Below are 17,500 nucleotides of genomic sequence, written 5' to 3'. Positions count from 1 at the left end.
AAGGAGCCCGAGAGGCGGGACGAGACGCACAGAGGCCCTGGAGGTGAGCCAAGATGCCTGCCTACTCAGACACCTGAGCTACTTGGGTCTACTCCTCATCCTAACCAAAAGGAGGCTGAAAAGAGCTGGCTGATGACTTCTTCTAAGGAGCAACTCCACAGGGCTGGATCGGGCTGATTTTTCACCGCTTTCCTTACCCCAAAATGTTGACAGCTCTCCTTGTGCCCACCGGGAAGTGGCACCCCCCACTGCCCGTCCTTTTGCTTCTAGGAACTGTGGTGGTGTTGACTCTGCCATCACTTATGATCACTACAACCAGTCCAGCTTGGGGGTCGTTCAGAGTTGCACCCAAGGTTGCCGATGTAACCCAGTTGGTGGTAGAGGACTTGCCTAGCATGCACAACCTTGAGTTGGATCCCCAGCACTACGTGGTCATCATGGAACATTTCCACACATAATCTGTAATCCAAGCATTGGGGAGGTGGAGGCTGGAGAATCAGAAGTTCAAGATCACGCTTAGTTACTGATTGAGTTTGAGGCTGGCCTGGAATTCAAACAAACAAACCAGAGTTGGTACCCTTTTTCCTCTACCTGCAAAATAAGTAGGTGAAGAACACAGTGTCTGACTAAGGGGCAAGGAAAAACACCCTCCCTGCCTAAGACCCAGTTCTCTGCATCTGACCTTCCCTGCACTCTGGGAGCCACTCCCAAAGCTCTTGTCTCAGCTGGTGTGCTCTGCTTCCTCTCTGGAGGCTTGCGTCTGAGTGTCTATGTCCCACAACTTCCTACAAGTCCCTTTGTCTCTCTGCATTGTTGCTCCTTCACTAACTGGGGGTGATTTGGGGCTCATAAGTCAGCAGGAGGCTAAAAAGAATTAATGTACATAATTCTCAGGCTTGACTTCCCGTGACCACTTCCCAGCAGGCCTTGCACAGTCGTCCTTTGCTGGCTGCCTCATCAAATCTCAGCCATAGGCTAGACAAAGAGGAAACCATGGAAGCCAAGACCCACAGCTCTACTGTGGCTTACCTGCTTCCTAGCTCTGGCCAAGGGCCTGTGGGCTCCCCGCTAGTGACAAATCGACTTGTTGGAGGACTCTGGCAGCTGCAGCCTAGCAGCTTCATGTCCAGCCTGTTCCATTAGACTGCCCTCACCCCTGCTACTGCCTCTGCCCTACCCAATAAAGCAATTTCCTCTTTGCAGAATCCAACAGCCCCTCCTTCTGCTGGAGCCCCCTGCCACTTTGGTCTTATTTCCATGAACCTGGCACCTGGTCACAAGTCCAGGGTCACTTTTTCTTCCTACTGTATGCCAAGCAGTAGGCATTGTTCTGGAACCCAGCAATGTTCACACACCATCCTTTGGTCCCAAACATACTAAAAAGAACACAAAAGCAAGGCAGAGGTCAAGGAGAGGAATCATACAGTAGGAGATTAGAAAGAACAACATTTGCTTTGGATAAAGAGACCCTAGAAGGCTCCATGGAGAGAGTAGAATCTGACCTGAACCTTAAGATGTGGGGTACATGGAAGAAGGACCTCTAAACCTATATCAGTACAATGTCATGAGCTAAGTTCTGGTGGTAGGCTACAACCAGAGATGCAGAGGCAGAGGGGGGAAGGCGGAGTGCTTAAAAACCTTGGTGTGATCTTGCTTAGCAACATCTACCTTCTAGGCTACACTACCTTGCTTCAATTACCAGAGTCCCCACAAATCCTGCATCCCCCAGCAGAGGCTCCTGTAGACAAGGATGGGGTGTGGTGGCATATATAGCCAACACAACATTCAGAGCTGAGGCCAGAGGATCACAAATTTAAGGCCAGCCTGGGCTCAAGAAAATGACAAAAACTGGAATGGAGAGAAGGGAAAAGAAGGAGAAGAGAAGATGTGGTGGGCTTCAAACCAAAGCTCAGTGCTGAGGGGTGGCCTGAAAGGAAGGTGAAACAAGCAGCGTCCCACAGAGTTCATGTGGCCTCACTTAACAGCGGGGAAAACTGAGGCTCAAAGAGGCCATGTCTTGCCCTAAGTCACTAAGAGCACAGCAGATGTAGAGTGCCCAGTGGCTGGTCAGTGGAAAGCTGTCATCTGAACCCACTCCTTCCTGCCTGGCATGGGTGCAGAAGTAGCCATCAGCTACCTCAAATCCAGGTCTCCAGGACTGCAGGAAACAGAATGTCCCTCATGCCTCTCCTCACCCAGAGTCACGGCCGGTGGCAGCAGGCCTGTCCATGGTATAGGAAAGGACTTTGCTGTGCCTCCCCATGCTGAAGGGTGGACTGAGGGGCAGCCAGTGCCTGGCAGGCTCCCAGCCTGACCTCACCAGGTGTCCCTGCCCTAGTTACGGGCTTCTTGGCTTCTGATTAAGCACAGGACAGAGCTGCCTCCTTCACTGGTTGTGAGGCCTTTTAAGAGCTCTAAGAGCCTCCCAGGGGCAGTTTGCTCTTTATTGGGAAGAGCCTACTAAAGGAAAGGAGAGCAGTCCCTTCTGGTGGCGCAACCCCTTACAGATGTCTTCTCTTAGAAGCCCTGGCCAGTCCTCTAGAGTGGCAAGTTACCTGATGTGTGGAGGAGCCTGATGAAAGAGTGGAACAGTTACAGAAGATCGCTTTCAGTAAAGACAAACCTGGCTGTGCCTTCTCCTGCAGGCCCACTCAGAAAACCACAATGGACATGTTTATCCCTAAGGATGAATTCCCTGGAGTTGCTCTCCAAGCCCAAAAATATCTGAGCAAAGAATTCTCCCTCTTGTCTACCTCTTTTCAGTTCTCTGCTTCCACTGCGATTTACTGTGTCCTGTCAACCAGGGAAGCCACTGGTTAATCTGATAATATAAATCCTACATAAATAGTCTGGTAAACTCCTCAGGGCTGCTTCCTGAGATTGTTCTTCGGGCTCTTACCTTTCCTCTACTTCCCATCCCCTGCCCTACAGTTCTCCCGCCATGCAAGGTATATTGCTTCCCTCTGCTCAAGAGCCATCACTGGCTCCCTAGTTCCTTCAGAAGTCACCCCAATCCCATTGACTTGCTTCAAGTCTACTCCAGCTCTTCCCAGCATCCCTTGTGGCCTCAACTGTCAAAGTCCCCCTTTCTGTACACGTCCTTATCGGTCAAAGATGTTCTCGGCTGTTTCCTAACCACACTTCTACCCACTGCCTCTGTCAGAGTTATTTTCTCTCATTTCTTCCAGCTAGCTCCTCCTTGGTCCTCAAAGCCCTGACCCAAAGCTGTTTCCAGAAACTTCTCCCTTATCTGCGCATTGAAATGTGACCTCTGCCAACCAGAAGCTCTTTTCTCCTGACTTTAACAAGGGCTCTTCTGTATTGTGACTGTCACCTGGACTGACAGGAAGGACCTGGCCTCCAGGGTCAGACAGCCTGGAGGTGAGCTTTGGGAACATGAGTGTGCATGGCTCTGAGTGCTCCTTGCTGGGACCTGAGGCAATGTGGACTCCTAAAAGAGGAGCTTGGAGTTTTAATTTTGGAAGTGAGGGCATTGGAGTTTAGGGAGCAAGGGAGCAAGGCTCCCTCTTCTAGGGAGCAAGCATCTCTGGGCATAGGAAGAGTTCTGGACTGGGAGTCCTAAGTGGCAGCCTTGCTCTGTGTCCCAGAACTAATTTGTTATAGGGGCTATGAAGTACCATGTGAATAGGGGTGGGAGTGAGAGTGGGGCGCCCTGTTCCCTTCTCGGCTGCTTGCTTGTGCCTCCAGGGCCTCCATGGCTTCCTCCTCAAATGGAGAACACTGGCCTCAGAATCAAAGTCCCTCCCCCAGTGCCCTGACCTCAGATCTCCTGATGCCCATAGCAGGCAAAGTGGCACAAAGATTGACACAGCAACTTGGAGTCAGAAACACAGTCCGGCCTTTTAAACCCTTCAACAAATATTTGTGGAACACTCCACTTCTACAACACTAGGGCCATTCTAGAAAGCCCTGGAACTCAGAGGGCAGCCCCATAGGAAGGTCCCCTCCTCTTCACCTTGCCTTGTGAGGCTGCAACTGCCTCAGGTTACTTCTCTTCTCTGAGTGCCAGGAGCCTGGAGTGAAAACTAATCCTTTGCCTTTCTCCCTGGGGCCACTATGATGATTCCGAGTGACATAGTGGCTGGGAAAGCAGTGGATGCCCAGGGTGAGGGCTTGTTATTATTGCTACCATAGGGTATTTGTGAGGACGCGAGAGAAAATGAGAACCCAAGTCCATCCTTCTCCCTCCCCCAGAGCCCCACTTCCTCCTTGCTTCCACACTCCACCTGGCTTTGTCAAAAGATACAAATCCTCTCCCAGCCCCACTTCCCACACCTGAACCCACCAGATTAAGTCTTTTACCTTCCAGGGTATCACTGTCTAATCCCTAAGTCCTTTCTCACCAGTCTCCAGTCATCTCAGGGAAAATCAAATCCCTTTAGAATGAGGTGGCCCAGTTAGTTGAAAAGGGAGAGGCTGGGGGCAGGGAGCTGGGACCTCTGGAATACCTCAGAGGAGACTGGAGGACTAGAAGGGTCTCAAGGGCTTTACTTCAATTCTGGCACTAGCTGGTAAGAGGCGGGAGACTTCCCTGGGGGAAGGTGGGCCACCACTTCTGCTCCTACTCTGTATCTAAGATGGAGGCCAGATCATACTAGTCCACAGTAGGGACTAGGGAAACAGAATGGTGGCCCACCCACTCAGAGCTAGAACACCTGGTTCTGTCACCTAACAAAGTTAGCTGTTACTATCCTCAGTGTCCTATGGAAAAAATGCCATGACAATCTTACTACCTCGTCGGCTGGTGTGAAGTTAAATGAACTAGTTTCTCAAAAGTACCTAGAACCTAGAGAAGCAGTGGCTTTGTCTGCATGCACTTCCTGTTTCCTGCCCCAGACATTCTGTAGGCACTTCCCACACTGTCTGGGAGAGCCTTTATAGCTCCTGTCTTGAGACTGAAGTAACCCCTGACCCCCACGCCTGTCTCATTCTGTTTTATTCTCCTTGTAGCACTTAACTGTGGTCTGAAATGCTGTTACAGTATATGTGGTTGGTTTACTCTCTGTTCTCAAGGGCAGGAGCCACTGTGGGTCAGGGCCACTGCTGTATGTCCAGTGGACTGGCAAAGAAAGGAGCAGGTCTCTCCTCCCACCATGTGACAAGTGGCCACTGCTACACTCCACCTGTGTGATCCTGAGTGACTCAGTAACACTCTCTGGGCATCCAGGTGAGTAGAGGGAGCTGTGTGATGACAATCAAGAAGCAGTTAATGATTCTCCTGTTTTATTTTGGCTCTCTGTCTGCAAGGTAAAGTAACTTCTGAATTCTAAAACTACTACCTCCCCTCCCAACCTAGCTGTCTCTTGCTGGCACTGAATCTCAGACCTCTTGTCCTGGGATTTGATCCTATGAGCTGGCATTTCTTCCCTCCAGACCTTTTCTGTATAAAACAACACATCACACCATGCATCCCAAGGTGATTTCCCCTGGGACCGGGATGCCACCTGGTGGTAGTGTGCTGGCAGAGGCCCTTCCTGATCATTAGTGCTTATAATAACCTGCAAGTGGATTTGTACTCCTTGCCTTCCCCTGCCCCCCAGCCAGCACCATGGTCCATGACAGGTCTCACACACTCCCATGGCATTTACATAACCTAATAGGTGGTGGAGGAACTCACTTCACAGTAAAGGGAGCCATCAGAAGGGAGCTCCTACGGGGCTCACTGGCCTGACTGTGCTCCCCATTCCTGGTACCCATCCTCCCATCTGCCATTGGGGAAATTATCTCTTGCCTCATCCTGCATCTTCCTACAGTTTTAGGGCTTAAGAGTATTGTGCCCAAATTCTGAACCCCAAAATCACCAAAAGACCCAATCTGATGCAAAAGCAGAGTCTTTAATAATTTAACCAGTTAACTGTAGTAACTGGGTTCCAACATAGTGGGCAGAGCAAGAAGGACCCAGAGGGACCGCAGGGCAGGAAATTTATGGGGGTGGAGCAAGAGGAGTCTGGGGTCCACAACTGTCTCAGGATTGCTGCACTTCCAGGCTTGGGTGACCTGTTCTGTGTTGATTGGTCAACTGGTTGCTATGGCCTATAGGCCCTCCCAGGGCAGTTGCTATGCTCTTCGTGCCACTGTTACCATAAAACACATCCAGAGCCCTACAGCTAACTTCTTTTTCTTTTTTTTTTTCTTTTAATAGTATTTTATTAGTCTGTTTTTTTATTTTAAAAATGAAATTTCAGGACTAGAAAGATGGTTCAGTGTAGTTTATAAATTGGTTCCTGCACATGTACAAGGGTGGGGTTTTCTTTTTTTTCTTTTTTTATTAGTTCAAATTAGGAACAAGCTTACTTCACATGTCAATCCCTTCTCCCTCTCCCTCTCCCTCTCCCTCCCCTCTCCCCCAACCCCTCCACACTCTAGGGGGCCCCTGGTAGTGGATTAGTATTTTTCCCTGGTGTAAGAAGGGACTTTAAGAGGCCATCCCACTTGAAGGGATGCACTCTTGACCTGGACACATGGGGAAGGGCCTAGGCCCGGCCCAGGATCATGTGGTGGATTTGGGGGAGCTACCCTGCCTGGAGAGTGGAGGATGGATGGGGTCGGGACAGGTGGGGGCTTGGGGGCAGGGTTGGAGGGAGGGGAGGGAGAGGGAGAAGGGATTGACCTGAGAAGCAAGCTTGTTCCAGCTAACTTCTGATTGATTCCTTGCCACATGGAAGGTATCTGACCTTCTAGTGACTAGGAGGTAGGGCAAGGTCAGGAAGCTCAGCACATGTTGCTGCGTCAGAGGCCTACATCTTGCTGGGTCTTTTCTGCAGCCTGTCATGGCTGCTAAAGCAGGGGGCTGAGTGAGGGCCTGGTCCCTTCAAGAGAAGACAGCAGCTAAGATTCCCTCTGTGTCGGCTCAGGCCAGGGCCAGGAAACTTGGTATAACTGGAAACAAGCCTGCTGGAATCAGAGCACACGTGGTGACAAGGCCCAAATCTTTTCATGGAAGATCCATGAGAGCTGGCCATAGGGAGGATGGCTTGCTTGGAAGCACATGATAAGAGAATGACTATTCTGTGTTCACTGGCTCCCTATCCTGTCCCAGAAATCAAGCAAGCAGAGAACTGCAGCCCTGACTCCTTCAAAGAGGCTGAAAGAGTTGAGCATCCTGTCTATCCATTCCTGGGAGCAAATGGTCTGCCTTGCTCCCAGTCCATTCCAGGAGGGGCCAATGTCCTAGACTCCTGCAGCCAGTGTCCTAGACTTAGCTGCTCCCTCTCCTGGGTTCATTCCCTTTGGGAACACTGCTGTTTCATATACCCACTCCACACCCACACCAGCAGGGGGTCTGCCCCACATTACAATGACACTCTTAATCTTTGTCTTCCAGGATAAGCAGAGGCCAGCCAATGGGAAGACAGGCCAGTTATCCTCTGTGCTTTCTGGCCGCCACTAATGGAAGCCTGGAATGTGGATATTTATTGGGATGCAGAGTGTGCCCAGGGGTCAAAGATGAGTAAGGTTCTATGTCTTTCTGGGTCGTTTGTTTGGGAAGTCAGTGAGGACGCTCTGCTCAGGCCTCAGGGTGGGGGCAGAGAGCAAGAAACAGAAATGGGAATAGGCAGAGCCAGCAGTTTTGTTGATGACAGTGGATCTCTGTAGCCCTGTCACTGGGACATACAAATGGGCTGAAATACTCACAAAATGAGAGAAGTAAGACTGTTCGTAGAAGCTGGGTGTGGTGGCTCATGCCTATAACCCAGCACTTGGGAGACTGAGGCAGAAGGATTATCAAGAGTTCAAAGCCACCCTGGGCTACACAGTGAGTTCCAGGCCTCATCCACCCCAGTGGCTTTTACTCAGCCTAATAGCTGGGGGAGGAACTCACCTCATAAAGAGAGCCATCAGAAGGGAGCTGACCCACATAGCAACACCCTGTTTCAATAGTAGAAATAATACTAATGCTACTATTACAACTACTACTACTACTAAATGATACAATGAGTACTCTTGTGATTTAAAAGCAGAGCCTGGGAGCTGGAGAGATGGCTCAGAGGATAAAAGCACTGTCTACTCTTCCAGAGGTTCTGAGTTCAATTCCCAGCAACCACATGGTGGCTCACAATTCTCTCGAGATCTGGTGCCCTCTCTGACCTGCCAGCCTACATGTAGGCAGAACATTGTATACATAATAAATAAATAAATCTTAAAAAAAAAGCAGAGCCTGATTTAGTGGTAAAGTAACCTGGCATGTGTTAGGCCTTCAGCTGGATCCCAGCATCATTATGTCCCACTCTGGTGACCAAATGTCATGTGTCTCCCTGATTTTTTTCATGGCTTTGGATAGCACCAGTGCTGTAGCAATATTAATTCTGCTAATCCACTGTGCTAGAGCCTTTTTTTAAAGATCTTCTTGTGCATTTCAATAACATTTCATAGTTTTCAATGCATGTATCTTTTACCTCCTTGTTTGTATTGATCCAAAAGTATTTCATTATTTTGTATGCTACTATTATAAGTGAGGTTATTGCTTTAATTTCTTTTAGAAATTGTTCCATGCTTGTATATAAAAAGATACTGCAGACTGACCTTTTTGAGTTGATCTTAGACAACCTATGAGCCTATTGTTGGGCTTCTTTTTTTTGGGGGGGGGTTCCAGGAGTTGGGATTGTAGGTAAGTCCCAGATGGCCACCTAACATTCCCATGAGTCCTTATGCCTGCACTGTGGCCTCACCTGCTGAGTAGTCTCCTCAGCCCTTTTTCTCACTTTAGTTTGGTATTTCCATTTATTCATGGATACATTGTCTACTGAGTTTTAAACATAATTTAATACTTTCTGCCTAGGTAAGGTTACTGTTGCTGTGATAAACACCATGACCAAAAGCAACTTGGGGAGGAAAGAGTTTATCTGGCTTACACCTCCACATCATAGTCCATCATTGATGGAAGTCAGGGCAGGAAACTGGAAGCAGGAACTGATGCAGAGGCCATGGAGGAGATGCTGCTTACTGGCTTGCTTCCCGAGGCTTGCTCAGCCTGCTTTCTTAAAGAACCCAGGTTCACCAACTATGAGATAGCACTGCTCAACAACAGGCTGGGCCCTCCCTCATAAATCACTAATTAAGAAAAAGAAAATACCCTATAGGCTTACTTACAGCAAAATCTTATGGAAGCATTTTCTTAGTTGAGGTTCCCTCCTCTTAGAGGTCTACAGAACTTGGTCTACAGAGCCAGTTCCAGGACAACCCGGGCTACACAGAGAGACTATGTTTTGAAAGACCAAAAAAAAAAAGATGATGGAAAAATGTCCTTCTGTATATATGTTTCTCTTATTGGTTTGATTAATAGAACACTGATTGGCCAGTAGTCAGGCAGGAAGTATAGGCAGGGCTAGGAGAAGAGGAGAATGCTAAGGAAAGGACACAGAGAGAGGCAGCAAGAGAGAAGTCATGTAGCTGCTGAAACAGTAACATGCTAGAGCATTAGGGCCACAGCCTCGTGGCAATACATAGTTTAATAGATATGGGTTAATAATTAAGAAAGAACTAGCCAATAAGAAGTCTCATCCACCGGCCAAATAGTTTCTAATTAATATAAGTCTTTGTGTGTTTATTTGGGGCTGAAGGGCGCAGGACCAGGCGGAACAGAAACTCCGTCTACAAAAAGAACGTTTTCATTATTATTTTAAGCCAATAATTGCATGCACAGCTGCACACCCATGTGCATGCAGTACCTACAAAGGCCAGAAGAGGGCAACAGATCCCCTGGGACTGGAGTCACAGGAGTTTGTGAACTGGCAGTCCTGTGGGGGTGCTAGGGTGGGGGTGCTAGAATCAAACCTGGATCCTCTGACAGAGCAGCCAGAGCTCTTATCTTCTGAGCCATCTCTCCAGATGCTGTCCTTACCATTTTATATTTTTTCAAACAGGGTCTCATTGTGTAATGTATGTTTACCTCAAACCCATGATCTTCCTGCCTCACCCTTTCAAGTGCTGACATTACCGGCATGTCCATGATAATATTTTTTCTGTAATTAAAAACAAAACAAAACAAATACTCTCATGACCTTGAAATAATCAAAATCTTGTTTATTTAAAGTGGTTTACTTTTCATATTTAAGTCTTTAATTCACATGAATTGGTTTTCTGTAGACAATATGCAATAGGGGTCCCATTTCACTTTTCAAGATAGGTTTTCTCTATGTAACAGTCTGGCTATCCTGGAACTCATTCTGTAGACCAGGCTGACGTTGAACTCACAGTGATCTGCCTGCATCTGCCTCCTGTGTGCTGGGATTAAAGGCGTGCGCCACCACCGCCCAGCCAATTTCACTTCTTTTTCCAGTGGTTACCTGACTTAGTGGCAGTTAGTCAAAGAGCGAGCCGTTCCATCTCCTCCCATCTCCCCAAATGCAGCATGTCCTCTGACCAATAAGGTTTATGTATGTGCTGATCGGTTTTATGTCAATTCCCTGTTTGCAGACTTTTTCTATACATCTCTGTCTTCTTTAGAAATATTTTGGTCATCGAATACTGGCAGCTAAACAGGTTTCTGTTTTCCATAGGTTTGAACATTTTATTAGAAAATGGGGGCTGTGTTGCAGCTCATCTGCTCTTTGCTCTTTTATCGGCGTACAATTTGTAAAAGGCTCAGGTTTCAGATTGAATCAGCTCCTGGCAACCAACCCTCAGAGTAAAGGACAGATTTTAGGACAAAAATAGAACCTCCACAATCCAGCAAACATTGGAGATTGTGTTAGAAGTGGAATAGTGCAGGTTTAGATAAGTCCATTTTACAGACGAGAACAGTCCAGTTCTCAGCGCCACTATGGCTCTGTGTGGTTTGTCCAGCCTCGTGCCCCTAGCCCTTCTCCCTGCTCCTTTGAGACCACGGCCTCAATCTCCCCATCTTCTTTCTGTCGCTGATTCTCTGCCGCCTGCTATTTGATTTTATGAAAAAAACGCTGACTCGGAGGAGGATGTGACATAGCCTTGGCCACTATGTGGGTTCATCAGCCCAGGCCCCTGGACACCTCCCTCGTTCCTGCCTTTCTCTGGTCCTGTCTCCACTTACAACCTGGCAAGCTCTCCAGAGCCTTCTGCGTCCGGGATCGGCCCCATATGTTTTCAGGGACCACAAGGGAGCGCCCCGAGCTCGCCCTACCGGCGCCCCGCCCCCTCCAGCCGCGGCTCCTCCCCTACCGGCGCCCCGCCCCGTCCGGCGCGGCCTCGCTCTCTCCGTTCTCCCGGCGCCAGGGACTGTCCCAGTCCACGGCCTCGCCAGTTCTTCGGTCCGACCATGGGCCCTGCAGATCGCCCCGTGCTAAGATCGCCACCCTCGCCGCCACCTCCTCCATCGCCGCCGTCACCGCTTCTGCTGCTGCTGCCCCTGCTGCCTCTGTGGTTGGGCCTGGCGGGGCCGGGGGCCGCGGCGGACGGCAGCGAGCCGGCGGCCCGGGCCGGGCGGGGCGGAGCCCGGGCAGTGCGAGTGGATGTGAAGCTGCCGCGGCAGGACGCCCTGGTTTTGGAGGGCGTCAGGATCGGTCCTGAAGCCGACCCCGAGCCGCTGCTGGGCGGCCGCCTGCTGTTGGTGAGCGCAACCCTGCCAAAACATGCCGTGACCCTCGCTTGATCTGGCTCCCCAGGCCAGGTTTTCGCCGACCTGAGATCCACATGCCCCTTCCAAACTCATTCCCACACCCCAACCTTGCATCCTCTGTGGCAGATCCTGGCTGCCTCTTCTACTCCTCTTGCCTCCCTCTTCTCATGGCTCCTCACACAGATGGATGTCGTGGATGCTGAGCAAGAGATACCTGTAGACGGCTGGATTGCGGTGGCATATGTGGGCAAAGAGCAGGCTGCTCAGTTCCACCAGGAGAACCAAGGCAGTGGCCCGAAGACATATCCCAAGGCTCTGGTCCAACAGGTGCAAAGGGTTTTTGGAGGGAAGGGGAGAAGGAAATGCTTTCAAAACATCATCTAGAGCCAGGCTACCAGGTGGCCTATGAGGAGCTTTCCAAAGAGACCCCAAAATGGAACATCAAAGCAATGTGATGGGGAGGTGGGAGAAGGTGGAAGATTTGCTGGGGAAAGAGAACCTTTTCTCAGAATACATGATGGGAGTCAACTAGGGTGGGGAGAATTGCTTTGCCAGGACTAGGGCAAATGACAAGGTTTTTGGGATCCTAGAGAACAGGAGGAGTGGAAGTTTCACACACACACACACACACACACACACACACGATAATGTGCAAATTTCTTAAAATCAAGGACATTTCTTAGGTAACTATGGTATCTGAAATTAGAAAAGTTAACATCTTTAAAATGTAATCTGTCTCATAATTAAATATCGCCTCAGTCTGCAACCATCGAGTGTTACCTATGACTGTCATATCTCTTTTTGGAATGCTTGAGGGAGCTTATAGCTAGCCTACCCGGCAGTCGGACTCCTGAGACCTGGGGCCACAGGGAAGGCAGGTGTGTGGCAGCCTCGTACCTTCTGTCTTCCTTTGCAGATGCGCCGTGCCCTCTTCCTGGGAGCCTCTGCCCTGCTTCTCCTCATCCTAAACCATAGTGTGGTCCGAGAGGTAAACTGGGATGGACTGTGAGGGTGAGCAGGTGAGGGGAGAGGGGACCAGAGCCTGCTACCTCCTGTCTCCTGCAGTTGGACATATCCCAGCTTCTGCTCAGGCCAGTGATTGTCCTCCATTATTCTTCCAATGTCACCAAGCTGTTGGAGGCACTTCTTCAGTGAGTTGGGTTTATTCTGGGGGGTCTGCTGCCTGGCTGCTGTGGGTCTCTGGCTCTCCAGTGGGCTCTAGGGGAGGAGGGTGTCTCTGGAGATGGCCCTTACCTGACCTGTTAGCCCTTAAACTACTGTCCAAGCTTGAAAACAGGGGAGGAGATGGGAAAGAGGAGGTAGGATCTGGGAAAGGAGTTGCCCTATGGGCAGAGGGACTAGCCCAGCCTGAGGAAGCTGGATACCCGGTTGATAGGCTGTTCTATGGCCTGGCTGGGTGAGAACCTGGGAAAACAGCCAGGAAAGGTCTGGGAGCCAAATCAGAAGGCCTACGACGATAATATCCTGGGGTATCCACCTCAGAGCCAGGTAGATGAATCTGGGCCTCCCTTCCCAAGGGCCGTCTGTCTGCCCCTCTCACTCCCCATCCCATGATTCTTCCTCAGAAGGACCCAGGCTACTGCTGAGATCACCAGCAGAGAGTCCCTGTCAGCCAACATCGAGTGGAAGCTGACATTGTGGACTACCTGTGGCCTCTCCAAGGACAGCTACGGGGGCTGGCAGGACTTGGTGTGCCTGGGAGGTGGTCAGGCCCAGGAGCAGGTAGGTGTCAGTAGATCCTAGGATAGCCTTGCATACCTTAGAGCTGATTACTTAGTGATATGGTACAGCAGACACTGAGCATGACACTTGGCCTGGGGTCATAGGCAATGATAGCCTCTGCTGTCATGTTCCCACAGCTCTCTCACTTGTCGCATTCATGTTTCCATTGAGGGAAGACCGCAGGGCCATGTACATGCTAAGCAAGGGTTCTACTGTAGAGCCTCACCCACACTGCTCCTTTATTTCCAGTCTTATTGCGACCTTGCTTTATCACCAGCTCCCAAGCGCACCCTGACCGCCTTCCTGCCTCCGGGCTTTGCCTGATTGGCCCTTAGTGTTCATTCCCCGTTTCTCTGTCTGCATGAGTCCTTGACTAGTAGAACTTTCCCGGCTCATCCTGCCTTCCTGCTTTGGACTGTTCCCTTCAGTCCTCTGCTCATAGTCTTACTCCATCTGCTCAGTCATAGCTGGACTTTGCCAGGCTTTCTCAGCATTCTTAGAAGATCTAACCTGGTATGTTAGTGACTTTGTGTCCTCGTGGCTAGGGCTGTGTTTCTTGTCCACATAGCCCAGTGTTTAGCTACCGGGGGTTCAATCCACAGCATTTCTTGAACTCCAGTCTATATAAGTTGTGGGGAGGAAGACATACTCTGTCTCTTAGTGTGCAGCCTCTAGTGCACAGGGCCACACTGAGCAATATGAAGTCAGACATGTTAAAACCCTGGCTCCCAAACCTTAGCTCAACAACCACTGACAGGCCAAGTGTTTTCATGTTCTTCCCATACACACTCTCTCTCCACTGCTGGGGTGGGCAATACAGACCTCTGGGGGAGGGAGGCATTTGGTGAAGGTCAGGGGGAAATAGGTCTGGGAGAATAGGCTGGGAAAGGGCTCTGATGGCCTGGAAGTGAGAATACACAGTGTTTAGGACAGGCTGGCAGGGACAGAGGAAATAATTTAACAGCTGAGAAGGTACTGCCAGCCAAGTTGGGGGTGGCCACGGCAGACGAGATGTCCAAATGATAGCTGGCCAGGCTGCTCACGTAGCTTCCCTGATGGACAATGGACGCCAAGCCTGGTCCCAGGCCCAGCTACCACCCTGAGCTAGTAATCCAGATACTATGCTGAACAGTAAGTACCCTGGCTGCTCTAATGGAGGGGCCCTGCCCATCCTCTCCCTACCAGGGGCTTCAGAGCGGTTCTACTTTGGTGGCCGTTTGGCATGCCCTGGACTCTGGCTGGGGAGCAGATAGATACAGAATGAACCTCAAGCTGGCAGTAGGCACAAATCCTTCCAGGTCATAGCAAAAACACCTGAGCCCAATCTAGGACTCAGAGTTTCCTGGAACAAGCGCCACTACTGTGCTGTGATGAAGCAGGAGAGGGACAGGTTCATAGACACCTCTAAGGGATGACCCCAGTGCTTTCACCCCAAACAAGGGCTAATTTTATTGCATTCCCAGCCCCAGCCTGGTCTGGGATGGTGGCTTTTTCTGTCCGATCACTTCAGCACCTCTCCCCTGCTGTGATGGAACCTGTATTAGCAAGAACAGTCCCAGGGAAGTACTTATTACCAGGCTTTCGTAAAACTGTTAGGACAGCCCACCTTGTATGCTGTGACAAAGACAAATCTACTAAGAAAGCCGAGGGTTTTTAAGTTAATGTGTTTAATTGTCACAACACATCTAAATTCTGTGGGAAATAGTGCACCTGTGTGGGAGAGCCCATGTGGCTTGCTCACTCTGCCACTCCAGTTTCATTCCACAAAAGCTGGGGCTACAATGTCACCATATCAGATTTAGTTCTCAACCAGTGACAGGTCCTTGAGGACTATCCAGGGCAGCAGCAAGGAAGCCTATGGTCAGTGGGTTTTAGGAGGACTGGGCAGGGGGCACATTTACCCTGAGTGGCAGTGCTCCTGGAGCAATAAGCCAAAGGTGTTGAGAGGCAAGGTCAAGGAAAAACAATTTTCAAGATGGGGAAATGTGGCAGGGCATGGATATGGCAAGGCAAGGGACAAGGGAAAAGACAGTGAAGGAGGGCATGGCATTGTCAGTTTACCACTGAAGCCCCTGGGCCTGGGGGCGGGGCCTGTGTGCTGGTGGTTGAAGAGAAAAATGATTGCAGGATGGAAGCGGACCAGCTTCTGCAGTTTCAGATGTGAGCATCAGCTTAGATGAAGAGGGCAAGTGAACGGGGCAGGGACTGAGAACAGACTAGGAGAAATCTGTGCCAGGAACAGAGTAGCAGGGCACTAAGGGCAGATGTGGCTCCCCATGCAGCTGGAGTAGACCCTGGGGAGCACATAGGTAGGTGGGATAGAGACGTAAGAGACAGGGGCCCTCAGTGCATGTCACTTGCTTTGTCATGCTTTGTTCATGGGGTGCTATTCCTGGGGGAAGCATGTGGAGCAGCCCCAGTGCCCCTAACATCCTCCTCTTTCTCCAGAAGCCCCTGCAGCAGCTATGGAATGCCATCTTGCTTGTGGCCATGCTCTTGTGCACAGGCCTTGTGGTTCAGGCCCAGCGGCAGGCATCAAGACAGAACCAGCAGGAACCTGGAGGCCAGGTGGGAGCCAGATTGTGGAAGCTCTTGTGCCCACAGCCCTTGGGCCTGCAAGACTGTGGCCATCCTTTTCCCACAGGGGGATTTGTTCAAACGACGTGTGGTTCGGAGACTAGCATCCCTCAAGACCCGGCGCTGCCGGCTGAGCAGGGCAGCACACAGCCTTCCAGAGCCTGGCATGGAGACGTGTGCTGTTTGTCTAGATAACTTCTGTAACAAACAGGTTAGTGCCTGGGCAAGGTCAGCTACCAGCTGGCTTGTGGCATCCCAGATCCTGCTCCCAAGACCCTCCACTCCAACCAGGACCTTTTTCCAGTCCTCATTATGGCTACCAAGAGCATACCTTGGGAAGGCCCAGGAGTGATGGCTACCAAGAGCATACCTTGGGAAGGCCCAGGAGTGCTCAGTGAGAAGGGCATGTGTCTATCCCCCATCTATAGCCCGTGTCTCTCCTCCATCCTGTAGTGGCTCCGGGTATTGCCCTGTAAGCATGAGTTCCACCGAGACTGCGTGGACCCCTGGCTGATGCTACAGCAGACCTGCCCACTGTGCAAGTTCAATGTCCTGGGTGAGCATCAGGGGCTGGCGGGCAGGGGGGGGGGTGTTCTGGGCTAACCCCGAAGCCCAACCTGATTCCTCTCTCCCTGTTCTCTCCTACAGGGAACCACTACTCAGATGACTAACTGCCCAAGTGGAGATTCTGCACTTTGGAATGGACCCTTCCCAGCCTACACTACAGGATTGTGGCTTGGACAGGCCAGCTAGCCCTGTGGGCAAAGTCAAGGCCCCACTATACCATACCCATGGTGGGTAGGAGGGACTCATGGCCCTAGGCTGAAGACACAGAGCCAGGACCACCAGGCAAGGACAAATCATTAGAGCCCTTCTCTGCAACCCTAGGATATCTATGCCTGCCCTTATAGGCAGCTCTCAGGACTTTGGGGAAAGAAAATATGGCCACTACATCTGTCTCCAGCATTCTGGGGCTTCCATGATTGAATTTTATGCTATTTATTGGGGGATAGATTGAGGGAAAAGATGTGTGGCCATGGCACCCACTGACATGACCTCATCTTTTGGGCTATAGCCCGGTCAAATCAAAGGTATGACATTCAAATGAGACTCTTCTACTATCTGCTGCCTGTGCAGTTGGACAACTCTAGTCTGGCTGGGATCAGAGGCCTTAGAACCATCTAGTGCTGTATTTCTTGGTTGGACTGAATGTTACTGACCAGGATACTTGAAGCCACAGAACATATGTGGTGCATCTGCCAAGGGCATCATTTAAAAAAACATTTGGGTAGGGAAGTTTTAATAGTAAAATAAACACGGATTATATTTTAACATAAGACATAAAATCTGTGCAGCTGTTTTAAGATGTTAAGCAAGAAATGGGTATGTAGTGGCATATGCCAATAATCCCAGAAACCTGGAAGTGGAGGCAGGAGGATTAAGAGTTCAAGGCCAGCTAGGCCTAATGGTACATCCCTTTAATCCCAGTACTGGGGAGGCAGAGGTGGGCAAATCTCTGAGTTCGAGGCCAGTCTGGTCTATAGAGTGAGTTCCGGGACAGCCAAGGATACACAGAGAAACCCTGTCTTGAAAAACCAAAAATAATAGATATAGATAGATAGATAG

The 17,500-nt window shown here is 50.3% G+C and overlaps 1 protein-coding gene across 5 annotated transcripts; it reads left to right on the top strand.

The window, feature by feature from the left end:
• The first annotated feature begins 11,148 nt into the window (after window positions 1-11,148).
• Window positions 11,149-17,211, top strand: Rnf215 (ring finger protein 215). Of its 5 annotated transcripts, none has more exons than XM_035452541.1 (9): window positions 11,149-11,545; window positions 11,681-11,881; window positions 12,471-12,542; window positions 12,620-12,705; window positions 13,144-13,297; window positions 15,746-15,865; window positions 15,942-16,085; window positions 16,328-16,430; window positions 16,523-17,211. In XM_035452541.1, exons 1-9 carry the CDS (start codon window positions 11,255-11,257, stop codon window positions 16,543-16,545), a joined length of 1,194 nt encoding a protein of 397 aa, XP_035308432.1. In that variant the 5' UTR covers window positions 11,149-11,254; the 3' UTR covers window positions 16,546-17,211. The 5 variants fall into 5 exon arrangements, with proteins under 5 accessions (XP_035308432.1, XP_035308433.1, XP_035308434.1 ...); XM_035452542.1 differs by having other exon boundaries at window positions 13,141-13,297; window positions 15,749-15,865; XM_035452540.1 differs by having other exon boundaries at window positions 11,151-11,545; window positions 13,141-13,297.
• The last annotated feature ends 289 nt before the right edge of the window (window positions 17,212-17,500 follow it).

This window comes from Cricetulus griseus (assembly GCF_003668045.3).
Source record: "Cricetulus griseus strain 17A/GY chromosome 1 unlocalized genomic scaffold, alternate assembly CriGri-PICRH-1.0 chr1_1, whole genome shotgun sequence".
Lineage (NCBI taxonomy): Eukaryota > Metazoa > Chordata > Mammalia > Rodentia > Cricetidae > Cricetulus > Cricetulus griseus.
This window is presented reverse-complemented; position numbering and strand designations above follow the sequence as displayed.